The 16,200-nt window shown below is 36.9% G+C and overlaps 1 protein-coding gene and 1 pseudogene across 3 annotated transcripts; both read right to left on the bottom strand.

Moving 5' to 3' along the window:
* Nucleotides 1–678: 678 nt before the first annotated feature.
* LOC116131702 (delta(24)-sterol reductase) lies at nucleotides 679–5,262 on the bottom strand. Of its 3 annotated transcripts, none has more exons than XM_031417367.1 (3): nucleotides 5,179–5,262; nucleotides 1,877–3,141; nucleotides 679–1,281 (listed from the first exon to the last, which is right to left on the bottom strand). In XM_031417367.1, the coding sequence occupies exons 2-3, from the start codon at nucleotides 3,122–3,124 to the stop codon at nucleotides 826–828; spliced, it is 1,704 nt and encodes a 567-aa protein (XP_031273227.1). In that variant the 5' UTR covers nucleotides 3,125–3,141; nucleotides 5,179–5,262; the 3' UTR covers nucleotides 679–825. The 3 variants fall into 3 exon arrangements, with proteins under 3 accessions (XP_031273227.1, XP_031273228.1, XP_031273226.1); XM_031417368.1 differs by having other exon boundaries at nucleotides 1,877–3,132; nucleotides 5,179–5,245; XM_031417366.1 differs by lacking the exon at nucleotides 5,179–5,262 and adding an exon at nucleotides 5,122–5,173.
* Nucleotides 5,263–6,930: 1,668 nt separating this feature from the next.
* On the bottom strand, nucleotides 6,931–15,361 carry LOC116131701 (annotated as a pseudogene).
* Nucleotides 15,362–16,200: the final 839 nt, after the last annotated feature.

The following is a 16,200-nucleotide window of genomic DNA, read 5'->3' as shown; positions in this document are numbered from 1 at the left end:
AATACCTCAAGCTAGGCCAAGCTCAAACAACGCAATACTCGGCTTGGCTCGACTCGGCTCGTTTACACCCCTATTAGCCACTAAATATAACATATTATTTCTCCTCTCATGACCTTTTGTTCATTTTATTTTGATTATTTCTTAAGAATTTTATGAAATTCTAAAGATCTTTAAATAAACTTAAGAGCAACTTATTTACATTTTTCAAAAAGATTTATGCCTATAACCATAGTTGAAATGTCAAAATACCCATGGGTTTGATGCTCTTCAATGATCCACCATTAGGTATGAATTTGATAATTAAATACGTGGTCTAAGTATGACTTAAGGACTTTACAAGATAAAAAAAATACATAAAAATTAAAATTCGGTGCAAATTTTGGTTGGTCTCTGTTTTCATGTTAAAATATAGGCTAAATATTATCTTCATATCAGATAGAGTGAGAAAAATTTGGTTGGTCTCTGTTTCAGATCAGAAATGGAATCAATTAGAACTCATTTCTTTCATCCTTACTAATTTTTGAATTGTAACAAATTAACCAAAAGCCAGCTTCCATATTGATATCTAACGGCACCAAAACCAAAATTATTCTAGAGTGAGAAAAGTACTAATAACATTCTGGTCTAAATCATCATCTGATACCATAAACCACCATAAACCATACAAATAGTCTAAGCTAATCCGTTAAACAACTCAAACCCTCAAACAATGTCAGTAGATACTAGAGATACTGCATAACATGGGAAATTACAATTCAAAGGAAATACAAAGACACCTAACACTGACACGGAGAAAGCAACAAATCCTACCAATTCACTTCAAAATCAGTCCATCGGCTGGTCAACCTCACTATAAGCAGGTTCAATGATAGCTTGCTCAGCTTCCTGCACTTCCTTCTCCGTCTTCCTTCCTTTCTTCGACTTGTAGTATACACTCATGAATGTTCCCACAGCCTTATACTTCCTCCTGCAGTACTCGTAGAGCTCAGCATCAAACATCCTCCAGAAATTTTTTTCATTCAGCTCGGACACTGCATACTGTGGCTGAAACCCATGATTTTCAATCAACCATTGCTCCATTTTGTGAACTGCCTCTGCACCATCGAATACCTCACCCCTCAACACAGGGCCTGGCGCATAGTAAACCCCAACATCAGTATACATCTGAGCATAATGTGTGTCTCCCTGTCTACGATGGTGCTCAAACCCTGGCTCAGGATACACCATGGTTTTGAAAGGAAGCTTGTATAGCCTGTGTGGGCAGAGCCAAAGGGGGTATACCTAAAAGTTTAAGATAGAAATCTCATGTCAATAAGCTTTGAGTCCTCAACAATTCAACAAAACAAATTACAGGCCCACACAAAATAGCCAAAAGAGTGTTCATACACAAATCTATAATAACATATTTAAAAGAATGGAAAAATTGATCTCCATGCTAAACACCTTTTAAATGCCTATAAAATAGATGTAAGCTTTCAGATCCACTAACCAGCACTATTTTGCCCAAAAAACAGCCAAATCTAGTCTTCGTTTTGGTATTAAAAAACTCTAACCTCGATTCTTGATTAGCCCCCAAAATTCTCATTTCCTTATAACTGACTGTGAAATCACGTCTTGCTTTGGATGTGGTTCTAGAACTACTTAAGGTCGTTCTAGTTCTTCTCATTCTGCATTAAGTAATCTAATCTATTTAATTAACAGTCATTTGTTTTTCTTTTAATGCTGGGACTACACAGTAATAAAAGGTTTTCATCTTCAATTCACGTTTAAACCAAAATAACTTCAGTTGAAAATTTATGTGAACAAAGTAACCACCAAAAAGAAGTTTAAAGGAGAAAAAAGAATAGTAGAGTGACAGTAGATCAAAAAAAGTTACCTCCATCTCACGGTGGACCCACTCAAGGGCATCCCCGACCTTGTAAAGAGGAACAAGCATGTCCTGGATGACATGCATCTCATGGTAATAGTTTCTGATGGCTTCACCTTGAGTGGCCTTGAGCAAAGAAACCTTGGGTGGCATCAACCAGCCAAATAGATACCTGAACCAAAATTGATCAGCAAATGGAAGGATGAGCTTCCCCTCCCAGTACAAACACCTTGTGTGCCTGTGGTAATAGTCCCTGGTAGGTATGTACTCTGTGAACTCTCCCCTCTTCAGTGATGTCTGTGCATGCTGGTAGAACCAGGGCTTAAACCACCAACCAACGCTGTTAATCACATTCCCCCTCTGTTTGGCCTCTTCTTTTGAGGCATATCTTCCAGTCATCATTACACCTTCAGTAGGAGAGTAAATCATGCCTTCTACAAAGTCCGGAACCTTCTCTGGATTATCCTGATCCCCATCTCTGGGCGCAAAAGAGTCTGAATAAGCCTGTGCAAGATCTTTTAGATTACCCACTATAGGCTTGTAAGTCAATTTCATGTACTCCTTAATGGGTATGAGCCTTATCTCAGCAGAGACAAGAAGCCCCAGAGTTCCCTGAGACCATGGAATTGCATAGAAAAGATCTTTATACTCATTATCTTTGGTAGCTCTGACAACCTGACCATCTGACAGAACAATTTCATATGCAACAACAGTATCAGAGAATAGGCCATAGAGGTGGGAACTTCCTTCAATTCCATAGCCATTGATGAGGCCACCAACAGTAAGATCGTCAAGCTCTGCAACCACGGCAAGGGCAAGATTCATTGGGACGGTAGCCCTGGTGATCTGCCCCATGTTGACAAGAGGCTCAACTTTTGCAATCATTTGGTTTTTGTCAATGTCAAGGATGTGACGAAACTCTGATAAATCAACTTCAAAATGACGAGCCCGCTTATAATCCACATTCCTCATTCCAACTGCTATCCAGGGTTTACGAGCAGTGCAGACAAGACCATCCTTTGATGCATTCCTCTCTTTCAGGCGTTTTACAACTTTCTTAACATTTTCTTCATGTTCCTTCTGACGCCTCTTGAAGGACTTCATTTCGGATTTGACATCTCCAAGATATGTGAGGAAATAGATAGTGAAGGAGATAGGGAGGACAACAAAAATAACAATAATCCATCTGAACTGAACAAAGTAGTCAACCCACACCCTTTTCCTCTTTGGGCGCAGGGGTGCTTCAAGATCTGACATTGTAAGAACTGAAGACACTTCAACAAAGATAGCAAAGATTGTAATTAGAAAACATTTAAAATCCGTATCAGTGTTTCATAATGCAGGTAAACTTAAGGGTAAAAATAGCTTTTTTGTAGAAAATAAATAAATGAACAAAACAATTGTATTCTGCACCCAACTAGCAAAGTTTTCAAGAATAATTAAAAGTAATTCTTGCAATTTAAGGAGAAAAAGATTGCAGAAACTAAAGATCCTTGCATCAAATTTTTAACAAAAATATAATAGCTAGGGTTAACAAATTTACAGAAAACAAAACATGGTACAAGAATGCATTCAGAACAGAAATAACTGAAATGTTGGACAAGTGATCTAGAAATTTTAACAAAATGTACTAATTTAAAAACTAAAAATAAACTTCCAACATGCATAAATACGGCTAGTCCCAACAAAGGGGCTCCTATGTAATCCCACATAATGATGAAAGAATTTAAAACAATTACATGGGATAATACAAAATGCATATTTTATACGAACTAAAACTATAAGCCTCCCATTCCACATCATTTTAATTCAAAAATACTGAAATGAGCTTTGACATGTATCATATGTAAAATGGTCTCTTCCTGTTACTTCCATACACCTTCCAGTGACCAGCTTGAAAACCAAGCACCAAAATCAATTATGAAGAATTTAAATATAAATAAGGAAAATTAAATATAAAACAATCATTTAAAAGGCAACAAAAGGGTAAAAGAAAAATCAACAACTTTTTATTGGGGAAGTTGCATCATGAATGAATCAAGTATATGGGTGTACATTGTTCCCCATCTCTTATTCACCAGAAACAAGATATTTATATCCAAACCATAAATATTAAGTCTTAAACAATCAGATTCATCTTAGAAATGTAATAAGATACATATCACTAGAATTATTTGTTTTAACAAAAAATAAATAAAGGTACATGAATTGAAAAAACTCTAATACTTGCTAAAGTTACAAGTTAAACTTTCTGATTCATATATAAATACTTATAGTTTTCAAACAGTACATTAAATTAAACATAGTAGCAGTTTGAGATTAAGTCAACATCCCAAAGTAACTTCACATGCAATAATTCAAAAAGAAAATCAAGACAATGTTGAAAATGTATATGACAAAAGATAGCTTCACAGTGTATAACCATAATTTAAGGATACTTTGCAGATGTAGACAAAATATAATAACAGTGTTGTTTGTAATTTAGTCAAAACCAAGTTCACCAGCATTGAAGAACCATGATTTTGCATGAACAACACATCAAAATATTATAGATTTTAAGTACTATGTATTATCACTGTTTAATCTTTATGAGCAAGAACCAAGATCTCCCCATTGTTACTTCTCATTACACTTTCCATGATAACATAATAAAAAAATGCAGAAACAAGCTATTCACACTTCTTGAGGTTACACCAAATTTCTGCATACATTATCAATATTCAAGCAAGAAAGTGCGAAACAAACGCTAGTTGGCCCAATTTTCACCATGTTCAAAACTAAATGCACAAATAGGAAAAAAAGATAAAGATAGATCAAGAATTCAAGATCCCTAGCCAGATTTAAATTTTAAAAATAAGAAACCATTACTTTAGATCTAGAAAATGTAGATTCCTGCTTGTTTGGTTTTCAAGAAAATGGACCAAAAGCAGAAGAAAATACTAAAAATAAAGTACTAGTTTTCACTTCAGTTCACTTCATTTCCCTTCACAGCAACCAAACAGAGAACAAATATTACTATACAGATCACACAAAACAAAAAAATAAAAAGCGATAACACTAATAATACACAAAATTCCACTTCACATTGCTTGGAAGACTTTCTCAGTAACCAAACAGAGGATTCAGGAAAAAAAAAATATTTATGTATATATATATATATATATCGGAAAATTTTACCAAAAAAGCATACAATCATTTCTCGGCAACCAAACAGTAGGAAAATCTATGGACGAAAGAGTAATTAAAGACAGTACCTAAAGAGCACGGACAGCACAAGAACCAGTAAAGATCAGAACCTGAGGGTAACTGACCTTAAGCGTTTTGGGTGCTGAAGCTCTGCTAGTTAAATATATACACACACTGGTAAGTGTAGAATAATCGATCTTTAATTTGATTTTTTCTTTTTTATTAATGATATTTTAAGAGAGAGTCCAGGTACCCTACCCGGCTGCTCGTCTACTGGCCAGTCAAATTCATAACAATATATCGAAATAATTTCCTTGTTCTACCCTGTTAGCCACTAGGGTGTCAGTTGGCCGAGGTTGAGCTGAGCGTCATCGATTGAGTCAAGTCGAGTTCGAGCTCCTGATACCACTCAACTGCTCGCAAGCTTTAGCGAGCTTGAGGGTATATATGCTATTTGTAACTACTAGAGGGTATGTATACCAATTAAAATAAAATGACAAACATACCCCTTCCCAAATCTAAAAATGAATTCCAATTTAGAACATAAAAAACCTAACACCACAACTCTGTGACTGCCCAACCACAACTCCACCGCTTGAACTCAAGAGCCAATACCTTCAAACTCTGTCCTCTCGTTTGGAATACGAGACCAAAAAAAGGTTCATGTTTCCAATCCATCTTCATTCAAAAACATAATCGATTCACATAAACTAAATCTCCTCCAAATAAACCTAGCCCGACGGCCTGGCTTCAATTCTCGAGCAGCATAAAAAAAAAAAAAAATTGACCCTGATCCCAAGCTTTCCTTCCCATTTTGATGGTTGAAGCTTATAAGTGAGGGGCTTCGATCGACAAAATCTTCATATAAAGCAAATGATTGTCCCTCTTCAAAGGAAAGATTTTCTCCGTGAATCAGTAGTCATTCAAGTAAGGCTTAGCCGCAAAAGCCGTAAATACGAGGTTCTGACGATGAGAGGTATTGAGACCACGAACTTGGGAAGTGAAAAGTGGAAGAGCGAGGTCGAACCTAAAAGGATAAGAAAGAAGGCTCTCATCCACTTTTTTTTTTTGGTTCGTCGTTGTATTTCACTTTTTCGAGCTTGAGCTCGAGCTCTACTGAGCTCAGTCATACTCAAGCTGGCCAAGTCAAACAAGCAATACTCGGCTTGGCTCGACTCGGCTGTTTACACCCTATTAGCCCTAATATAACATATTATTTCTCCTTCATGACCTTTTCATTTATTTTGATTATTCTTAAGAATTTTATGATTCTAAAGATCTTTAAATAAACTTAAGAGCACTTATTACATTTTTCAAAAAGATTTATGCCTATAACATAGTTGAAATGTCAAAATACCCATGGGTTTGATGCTCTTCAAGACCACATTAGGTATGAATTTGATAATTAAATACGTGGTCAGTATGACTTAAGGACTTTACAAGATAAAAAAAATACATAAAAATTAAAATTCGGTGCAAATTTGGTTGGTCTCTGTTTCATGTTAAATATAGGCTAATATTATCTTCATATCAGATAGAGTGAGAAAAATTTGGTTGGTCTCTGTTTCAGATCAAAATGGAATCAATTAGAACTCATTTCTTCATCCTTACTAATTTTTGAATTGTAACAAATTAACCAAAAGCCAGCTTCCATATTGATATCTAACGGCACCAAAACCAAAATTATCTAGAGTGAGAAAAGTACTAATAACATTCTGGTCTAAATCATCATCTGATACCATAAACCATACAAATAGTCTAAGCTAATCCGTTAAACAACTCAACACCTCAAACAATGTCAGTAGATACTAGAGATACTGCAACATGGGAAATTACAATTCAAAGGAAATACAAAGACACCAACACTGACAGGAGAAAGCAACAAATCCTACCAATTCACTTCAAAATCAGTCCATCGGCTGGTCAACCTCACTATAAGCAGGTTCAATGATAGCTTGCTCAGCTTCCTGCACTTCCTTCTCCGTCTTCCTTCCTTTCTTCGACTTGTAGTATACACTCATGAATGTTCCCAAGCCTTATACTTCCTCCTGCAGTACTCGTAGAGCTCAGCATCAAACATCCTCCAGAAATTTTTTTCATTCAGCTCGGACACTGCATACTGTGGCTGAAACCCATGATTTTCATCAACCATTGCTCCATTTGTTGAACTGCTCTGCACCATCGAATACTCACCTCAACACAGGGCCTGGCGCATAGTAAACCCCAACATCAGTATACATCTGAGCATAATGTGTGTTCCCTGTCTACGATGGTGCTCAAACCCTGGCTCAGGATACACCATGGTTTTGAAAGGAAGCTTGTATAGCCTGTGTGGGCAGAGCCAAAGGGGGTATACCTAAAGTTTAAGATAGAATCTCATTCAATAAGCTTTGGTCCTCAACAATTCAACAAAACAAATACAGGCCCACACAAAATAGCCAAAAGAGTGTCTACACACAAATCTATAATAACATATTTAAAAGAATGGAAAAATTTTCCCATGTAAACACCTTTTAAATGCCTATAAAATAGATGTAGCTTTCAGATCCACTAACCAGCATATTTTGCCAAAAAACAGCCAAATCTAGTCTTGTTTTGGTATTAAAAACTCTAACTCGTCTTTGATTAGCCCCCAAAATTCTCATTTCCTTATAACTGACTGTGAAATCACGTCTGCTTTGGATGTGGTTCTAGAACTACAAGGTCGTTCTAGTTCTTCTCATTCTGCATTAAGTAATCTAATCTATTAATTAACAGTATTTGTTTTTCTTTTAATGCTGGGACTACACAGTAATAAGGTTTTCATCTTCAATTCACGTTTAAACCAAAATAACTTCAGTTGAAAATTTATGTGAACAAAGGTACCACCAAAAAAGTTTAAAGGAGAAAAAAGAATAGAGAGTGACAGTAGATCAAAAAAGTTACCTCCATCTCACGGTGGACCCACTCAAGGGCATCCCCGACCTTGTAAAGAGGAACAAGCATGTCCTGGATGACATGCATCTCATGGTAATAGTTTCTGATGGCTTCACCTTGAGTGGCCTTGAGCAAAGAAACCTTGGGTGGCATCAACGCCCAAATGTACCTGAACCAAAATTGATCAGCAAATGGAAGGATGAGCTTCCCCTCCCAGTACAAAAACCTTGTGTGCCTGTGGTAATAGTCCCTGGTAGGTTGTACTCTGTGAACTCTCCCCTCTTCAGTGAGTCTGTGCATGCTGGTAGAACCAGGGCTTAAACCACCAACCAACGCTGTTAATCACATTCCCCCTCTGTTTGGCCTCTTCTTTTGAGGCATATCTTCCAGTCATCATCAACCTTCAGTAGGAGAGTAAATCAGCCTTCTACAAAGTCCGGAACCTTCTCTGGATTATCCTGATCCCCATCTCTGGGCGCAAAAGAGTCTGATAAAGCCTGTGCAAGATCTTTAGATTACCCATATAGGCTTGTAGTCAATTTCATGTACTCCTTAATGGGTATGAGCCTTATCTCAGCAGAGACAAGAAGCCCCAGAGTTCCTGAGACCATGGAATTGCATAGAAAAGATCTTTATACTCTTATCTTTGGTACTCTGACAACCTGACCATCTGACAGAACAATTTCATATGCAACACAGTATCAGAGAATAGGCCATAGAGGGGGGAACTTCCTTCAATTCCATAGCCATTGATGAGGCCACCAACAGTAAGATCGTCAAGCTCTGCAACCACGCAAGGGCAAGATTCATTGGGACGGTGCCCTGGTGATCTGCCCCATGTTGACAAGAGGCTCAACTTTTGCAATCATTTGGTTTTTGTCAATGTCAAGAGTGTGACGAAACTCTGAAAATCAACTTCAAAATGACGAGCCCGCTTATAATCCACATTCCTCATTCCAACTGCTATCCAGGTTACAAATATTTATTTCCAGAAGAAATAAAATAATTTTATTAAATAGGAATTTAATAAGAAAAGAAAGGATTTTGACTGAAATAGCCTTGAGGGCTTTTATGCAAAGTGGTGAAAAATAAACAAATTAAATACAAATGTTTGTAATAGAAATAAGAGATTTAGAAGGTTTTTAGTAGATTAGACATTACAGGGCTCTAGTCGTGCCCAAGAAAAAATTAAAATCAGAAAATTCAGAAATGTAAAAACGTTGAAAAAGCGAAAATAATGAAAAAATCATGAAAAATAAAATATAAGTGATAAAAATGTTCTATGAGGTTGTAACACACATAGGGGTATTTTGGTCATTTTAAGATTTATGACCTTTAGAGGGTAAAATTATTATTTTGCTAGCCATATCAATAGAAAATGATATGTTATGATTAAAATAATTTTGAGGATATTTTTGGAATTTTTTAAATATTTTTTCTCATTTTAGGTGTTTGTGACAACGGGCTAGGGTGAAAGCCAAGCTGAGTCGCTGGCGAAGGGATTATTCAAATTCAGCTCGACATAGATGAGCCGATCACGAGTCAAGCCGGGCTCGACTACAGTGTCAAGCCAAGTTAGATCAGCAGGCTACTCAATTCGTGAAGCTCGCGAGCTTGAGCTAGCTTGCGGGTTTATTTGCAATTTTTAAATGTATAGGGGGCCACAAAATCATGTTATGTTTTAGTTTTAAAAAGTTCCAAATCAAATAAACTAAAATAAAAATCGACACACACCCATAAATCCCTAATTCCTAAATCAAATTACAAACCCTAACCCCATAAATCTCTGCCCGATTGCTTCTATTCATTGGAGAATCGCCGTTTTCCAATCACTGTTTTCCCTCTCCACTGACGCATCATGCTTCAGTTTCTTCTCCTCACTTTCATCTCACTGTCTCAATCACTCTCAGCCGCTTAGCCTCTCAAATATCAGGTAAGCTTTACTTAGCGGCCTCTCATACTCACTCTCACTTTCAGTCTCAATCTCAAGCTCTTAGTGTCAGTCTCGACCTTTCAATGTGAATCTCATCAGTGTGATAGTTCATAGGAGAAGTTGGAGATTGATTCAGTTAAGTGGTTCTAGGGTAGAGGAGCTAGGTAGCTTGGTTCTTCTTTGAGTTGAATATGAAGTATTATGGACTTTCAAGTTTCAAGTAGTATTTTAGATGGCTGTAGCCGTGTAAGGATGAGAGATTGCTTCTATTCTGTTGTGTCTGTACCAAGTTCATGTCGTTGCCTGTCATAGTGACTTGGTGAAGAAAATTAGTAAATAAATGAGTTTTCTTACTTAGGGTTGTTGAAAGTTTGATGGCATTATCTCTCAATTTCATGTAATTGGTGTTAATTGTTAATTTTTTGTCGAATTCGAGTCAATACTTGATTTTGCATCCGGTTGCAATCGAGCTTGCTCGAATTCGAGCTAACTCAGCTCGATTGAATTTGAGCTTCCAATAGTATCACGAGTTCAAGTTTGATTCAGGTTTTTCAAGCTCGATATGGCTCAAGATCGAACTCGAGCCCATTACTACATTAATCGAGCTTGGCTCCATTATGCAAAAACTCAGCTCGACTCGGCTTGGCTCCATTACACCCCTATTCACAGCTATTAAATTGAATTATCCAATTAGGTGCCCCCAAGTGGGCCATAATCTAAAAAAGATATGTCAGCCTAATACGCATCTTTGGATGCTCTAGTACCGTCACACCATAACCAACAAAAATTGCCTAATTGAAGTAGCCTAGGTCCACCGACCTTTTGAAAAAGAAAAAGATATTTACCTTAGTGTATTATTATAGGTCATTGCTCGTGGAATATGTCAAATCCTTAAAAAATGATTGATTTGTGTTTGAATAAGTTGAGTCTTGTGGTGTAGAAAGGCTTGTGAGATGATATGGCCAAGCCTTGGATTGAAGTGAACTTGAAATAAGACATGCCAGCGTATGATGAGCTTTGTTGAAGAGTGTGTCATGGGCTTATTTTAGACAATATCATGGGCTTACTTTATAGGTTGTCATGGGCTTACATTTTTGAAAATGTTATGAGCTTTATTGAGGTCTCAATAAGCAGTCATTTGGACCTAACCTTTCAGCTTGATTTGTAGCTTTATACTGTAATTGGGCATTAATCGTAGCATTGGACCTCCGTGACAAAGGTAACAATCAACAACTTAATTAATTGTTTTAAAAATATATTGTTTTCAAACAAACATATCGAAAGTGTTTTTATTTTTTACATTTTTAAATAATATTTTTAGACAAACATGTCAAATACATTTACAATTTTTTGCAACTTCCAATCATTTTTAATATTTTCAAAAAAAAAAAAAAAAAAAAAAAATAAAAAAAAAAAATATTTTATTTTTTTGGTCCATCTAATTAGCAAAATTTGACATTTTAGTTGGCCTAAATCCAACTTACTGAATTATGTTTTTTCTAATCTAATCCCCTCGTTTGTTAAACATTAATTTGACCTCCTCGAAATAATTTCCTTGTTCTACCCCTGTTAGCCACTAGGGTTGTCAGCCGAGCTAAGCTTGAGCTCGAGCAGCTTATCGATCAAGTCGAGTCAAGTTCGAGCTCCTCGATACACAGCTTCAACTAGCTCGCAAGCTTTAGCGACGCTTGAGGGTATAATGCTAGTTTGCAACTATAGGGGATGAAATTTACCAATTTAAAAAATAAAATGACAAACTACCCCTTATTCCCAAATATCTAAAATCGAATTCCAATTAGAACAAAAAAACCCTAACACCACAACTCTGCTGACTTGCCCAACCACAACTCCACTGCTTGAACTCAAGAGTCCAATACCTTCAAACTCTTTGTCCTCTGCGTTCGGAATACGAGACCAAACAAGGTTCATTGTTTCCAGTCCATTCTTCAAAAACATAATCGATTCACCATAAACTGAAATCTCCTCCAAATCAACCCTAGCCGACGGCCCTTGCCTTCAATTCTCCGAGCAGCATAAAAAAAAATTTGACCCTGATCCCGAAGCTTTCCTTCCATTTTGATTGAGTTGAAGCTATAAGTGTAAAGGGCCCTCGATCGACAAAAATCTTCATAAAAGCAAATGACTTGTCCTCTTCCAAAGGAAAGATTTTCTCCGTGAATCAGTAGTCAATTCAAGTAAGGCCTTAGCCGCAAAAGCCGTAAATACGAGGTTCTGACGATGAGAGGTATGATGACACGAACTTAGGGAAGTGAAAAGTGGAAGAGCGAGGTCGGACCTAAAGGATAAGAAAGAAGGCTCTCTATCCACTTTTTCTTTTTTGGTTCGTCGTTGTATTTCACTATTTTGTTCGAGCTCAAGCTCGAGCTCAATATCTCAAGCTCGGCCAAGCTCAAACAATGCAATACTCGGCTTGGCTCGACTCGGCTTGTTTACACCCATTAGCCACTAAGTATAACATATTATTTCTCCTCTCATGACCTTTAGTTACTTTTATTTTGATTATTCTTAAGAATTTTATGAAATTCTAAAGATCTTAAATAAACTTAAGAGCAACTTATTTACATTTTTCAAAAAGATTTATGCCTATAACCATAGTTGAATGTCAAAATACCCATGGGTTTGATGCTCTTCAATGATCCATGATTAGGTATGAATTGATAATTAAATACGTGGTCTAAGTATGACTTAAGGACTTTACAAGATAAAAAAAATACATAAAAAAAAATTCGGTGCAAATTTGGTTGGTCTCTGTTTTCATGTTAAAATATAGGCTAAATATTATCTTCATATCAGATAGAGTGAGAAAATTGGTTGGTCTCTGTTTCAGATCACAAATGGAATCAATTAGAACTCATTTCTTTCATCCTTACTAATTTTTGAATTGTAACAAATTAACCAAAAGCCAGCTTCCATATTGATATCTAACGGCACCAAAACCAAAATATTCTAGAGTGAAAAGTACTAATAACATTCTGGTCTAATCATCATCTGATACCTAAACCACCATAAACCATACAAATGTCTAAGCTAATCCGTTAAACAACTCAAACCCTCAAACATGTCAGTAGATACTAGAGATACTGCATAACATGGGAAATTACAATTCAAAGAAATACAAAGACACCAAACACTGACATGGAGAAAGCAAAAATCCTACAATTCACTTCAAAATCAGTCCATCGGCTGGTCACCTCACTATAAGCAGGTTCAATGATAGCTTGCTCAGCTTCCTGCACTTCCTTCTCCGTCTTCCTTCCTTTCTTCGACTTGTAGTATACACTCATGAATGTTCCCACAGCCTTATACTTCCTCCTGCAGTACTCGTAGAGCTCAGCATCAAACATCCTCCAGAAATTTTTTTCATTCAGCTCGGACACTGCATACTGTGGCTGAAACCCATGATTTTCAATCAACATTGCTCCATTTTGTGAACTGCCTCTGCACCATCGAATACCTCACCCTCAACACAGGGCCTGGCCATAGTAAACCCAACATCAGTATACATCTGAGCATAATGTTGTCTCCCTGTCTACGATGGTGCTCAAACCCTGGCTCAGGATACACCATGGTTTTGAAAGGAAGCTTGTATAGCCTGTGTGGGCAGCGCAAAGGGGTATACCTAAAAGTTTTAAGATAGAAATCTCATGTCAATAAGCTTTGAGTCCTCAACAATCAACAAAACAAATTACAGGCCCACACAAAATAGCAAAAGGTGTTCATACACAAATCTATAATAACATATTTAAAAGAATGGAAAAATTGATCTCCATGCTAAACACCTTTTAAATGCCTATAAAATAGATGTAAGCTTTCAGATCCACTAACCAGCACTATTTTGCCCAAACACAGCCAAATCTAGTCTTTGTTTTGGTATTAAAGAACTCTAACCTCGCTTCTTGATTAGCCCCCAAAATTCTCATTTCCTTATAACTGACTGTGAAATCACGTCTTGCTTTGGATTGTGTTCTAGAACTACTTAAGGTCGTTCTAGTTCTTCTCATTCTGCATTAAGTAATCTAATCTATTTAATTAACAGTCATTTGTTTTTCTTTTAATGCTGGGACTCACAGTAATGGACGGTTTTCATCTTCAATTCACGTTTAACAAAAAACTTCAGTTGAAAATTTATGTGAACAAAGGTACCACCAAAATAAGTTTAAAGGAGAAAAAAGAATAGCAGAGTGACAGTAGATCAAAAAAAGTTACCTCCATCTCACGGTGGACCCACTCAAGGGCATCCCCGACCTTGTAAAGAGGAACAAGCATGTCCTGGATGACATGCATCTCATGGTAATAGTTTCTGATGCTTCACCTTGAGTGCCTTGAGCAAAGAAACCTTGGGTGGCATCAACCAGCCAAATAGATACCTGAACCAAAATTGATCAGCAAATGGAAGGATGAGCTTCCCCTCCCAGTACAAACACCTTGTGTGCCTGTGGTAATAGTCCCTGGTAGGTAGTACTCTGTGAACTCTCCCCTCTTCAGTGACGTCTGTGCATGCTGGTAGAACCAGGGCTTAAACCACCAACCAACGCTGTTAATACATTCCCCTCTGTTGGCCTCTTCTTTTGAGGCATATCTTCCAGTCATCATTACACCTTAGTAGGAGAGTAAATCATGCCTTCTACAAAGTCCGGAACCTTCTCTGGATTATCCTGATCCCCATCTCGGGCGCAAAAGAGTCTGAATAAGCCGTGCAAGATCTTTTAGATTACCCACTATAGGCTTGTAAGTCAATTTCATGTACTCCTTAATGGGTATGAGCCTTATCTCAGCAGAGACAAGAAGCCCCAGAGTTCCCTGAGACCATGGAATTGCATAGAAAAGATCTTTATACTCATTATCTTTGGTAGCTCTGACAACCTGACCATCTGACAGAACAATTTCATATGCAACAACAGTATCAGAGAATAGGCCATAGAGGTGGGAACTTCCTTCAATTCCATAGCCATTGATGAGGCCACCAACAGTAGATCGTCAAGCTCTGCAACCACAGCAAGGGCAAGATTCATTGGGACGGTTGCCCTGGTGATCTGCCCCATGTTGACAAGAGGCTCAACTTTTGCAATCATTTGGTTTTTGTCAATGTCAAGGATGTGACGAAACTCTGATAAATCAACTTCAAAATGACGAGCCCGCTTATAATCCACATTCCTCATTCCAACTGCTATCCAGGGTTTACGAGCAGTGCAGACAAGACCATCCTTTGATGCATTCCCTCTTTCAGGCGTTTTACAACTTTCTTAACATTTTCTTCATGTTCCTTCTGACGCCTCTTGAAGGACTTCATTTCGGATTTGACATCTCAAGATAGTGAGGAAGTAGATAGTGAAGGAGATAGGGGGCAACAAAAAATAAAAAATCCATCTGAACTGAACAAAGTAGTCAACCCACACCCTTTTCCTCTTTGGGCGCAGGGGTGCTTCAAGATCTGACATTGTGGGAACTGAAGACACTTCAACAAAGATAGCAAAGATTGTAATTAGAAAACATTTAAAATCGTATCAGTGTTTCATAATGCAGGTAAACTAAGGATAAAATAGCTTTTTTGTAGAAAATAAATAAAGAACAAAACAATTGTATTCTGCACCCAACTAGCAAAGTTTTCAAGAATAATTAAAAGTATTCTTGCAATTTAAGGAGAAAAGATTGCAGAAACTAAAGATCCTTGCATCAAATTTTTAACAAAAATATAATAGCTAGGGTTAACAAATTTACAGAAAACAGAACATGGTGCAAGAATGCATTCAAACGAAATACTGAAATGTGGACAAGTGATCTAGAAATTTTTACAAAATGTACTAATTTAAAAACTGAAAATAAACTTCCAACATGCATAAATACGGCTAGTCCCAACAAAGGGGCTCCTATGTAATCCACATAATGATGAAAGAATTTAAAACAATTACACGGGATAATACAAAATGCTTTTTTATACGAACTAAAACTATAAGCCTCCCATTCCACATATTTAATTCAAAAATAGTGAAATGAGCTTTGAAATGTATCATATGTAAAATGGTCTCTTCCTGTTACTTCCACACCTTCCAGTGACCAGCTTGAAAACTAAGCACCAAAATCAATTATGAAGAATTTAAATAAAGAAGGAAAATTAAATATAAACACATCATTAAAAGGCAACAAAAGGGTAAAAAAAAATCAACAACTTTTTATTGGGGAAGTTGCATCATGAATGAATCAAGATATGGGTGTACATTGTTCCCCATCTTTTTCACCAGAAACAAGATATTTTATTCAAACCATAAATATTAAGTCT

Source organism: Pistacia vera, unplaced genomic scaffold (assembly GCF_008641045.1).
Source record: "Pistacia vera cultivar Batoury unplaced genomic scaffold, PisVer_v2 Contig239, whole genome shotgun sequence".
Taxonomy (NCBI): Eukaryota; Viridiplantae; Streptophyta; class Magnoliopsida; order Sapindales; family Anacardiaceae; genus Pistacia; species Pistacia vera.
This window is presented reverse-complemented; position numbering and strand designations above follow the sequence as displayed.

Coding starts and splice junctions, on each gene's coding strand:
- LOC116131702 (XM_031417367.1), bottom strand. CDS start 3,124: ATGTCAGATCTTGAAGCACCCCTGCGCCCAAAGAGGAAAAGGGTGTGG. Junction 1,282..1,876: donor GGGTCCACCGTGAGATGGAG/GTAACTTTTTTT, acceptor TTAAACTTTTAG/GTATACCCCCTTTGGCTCTG.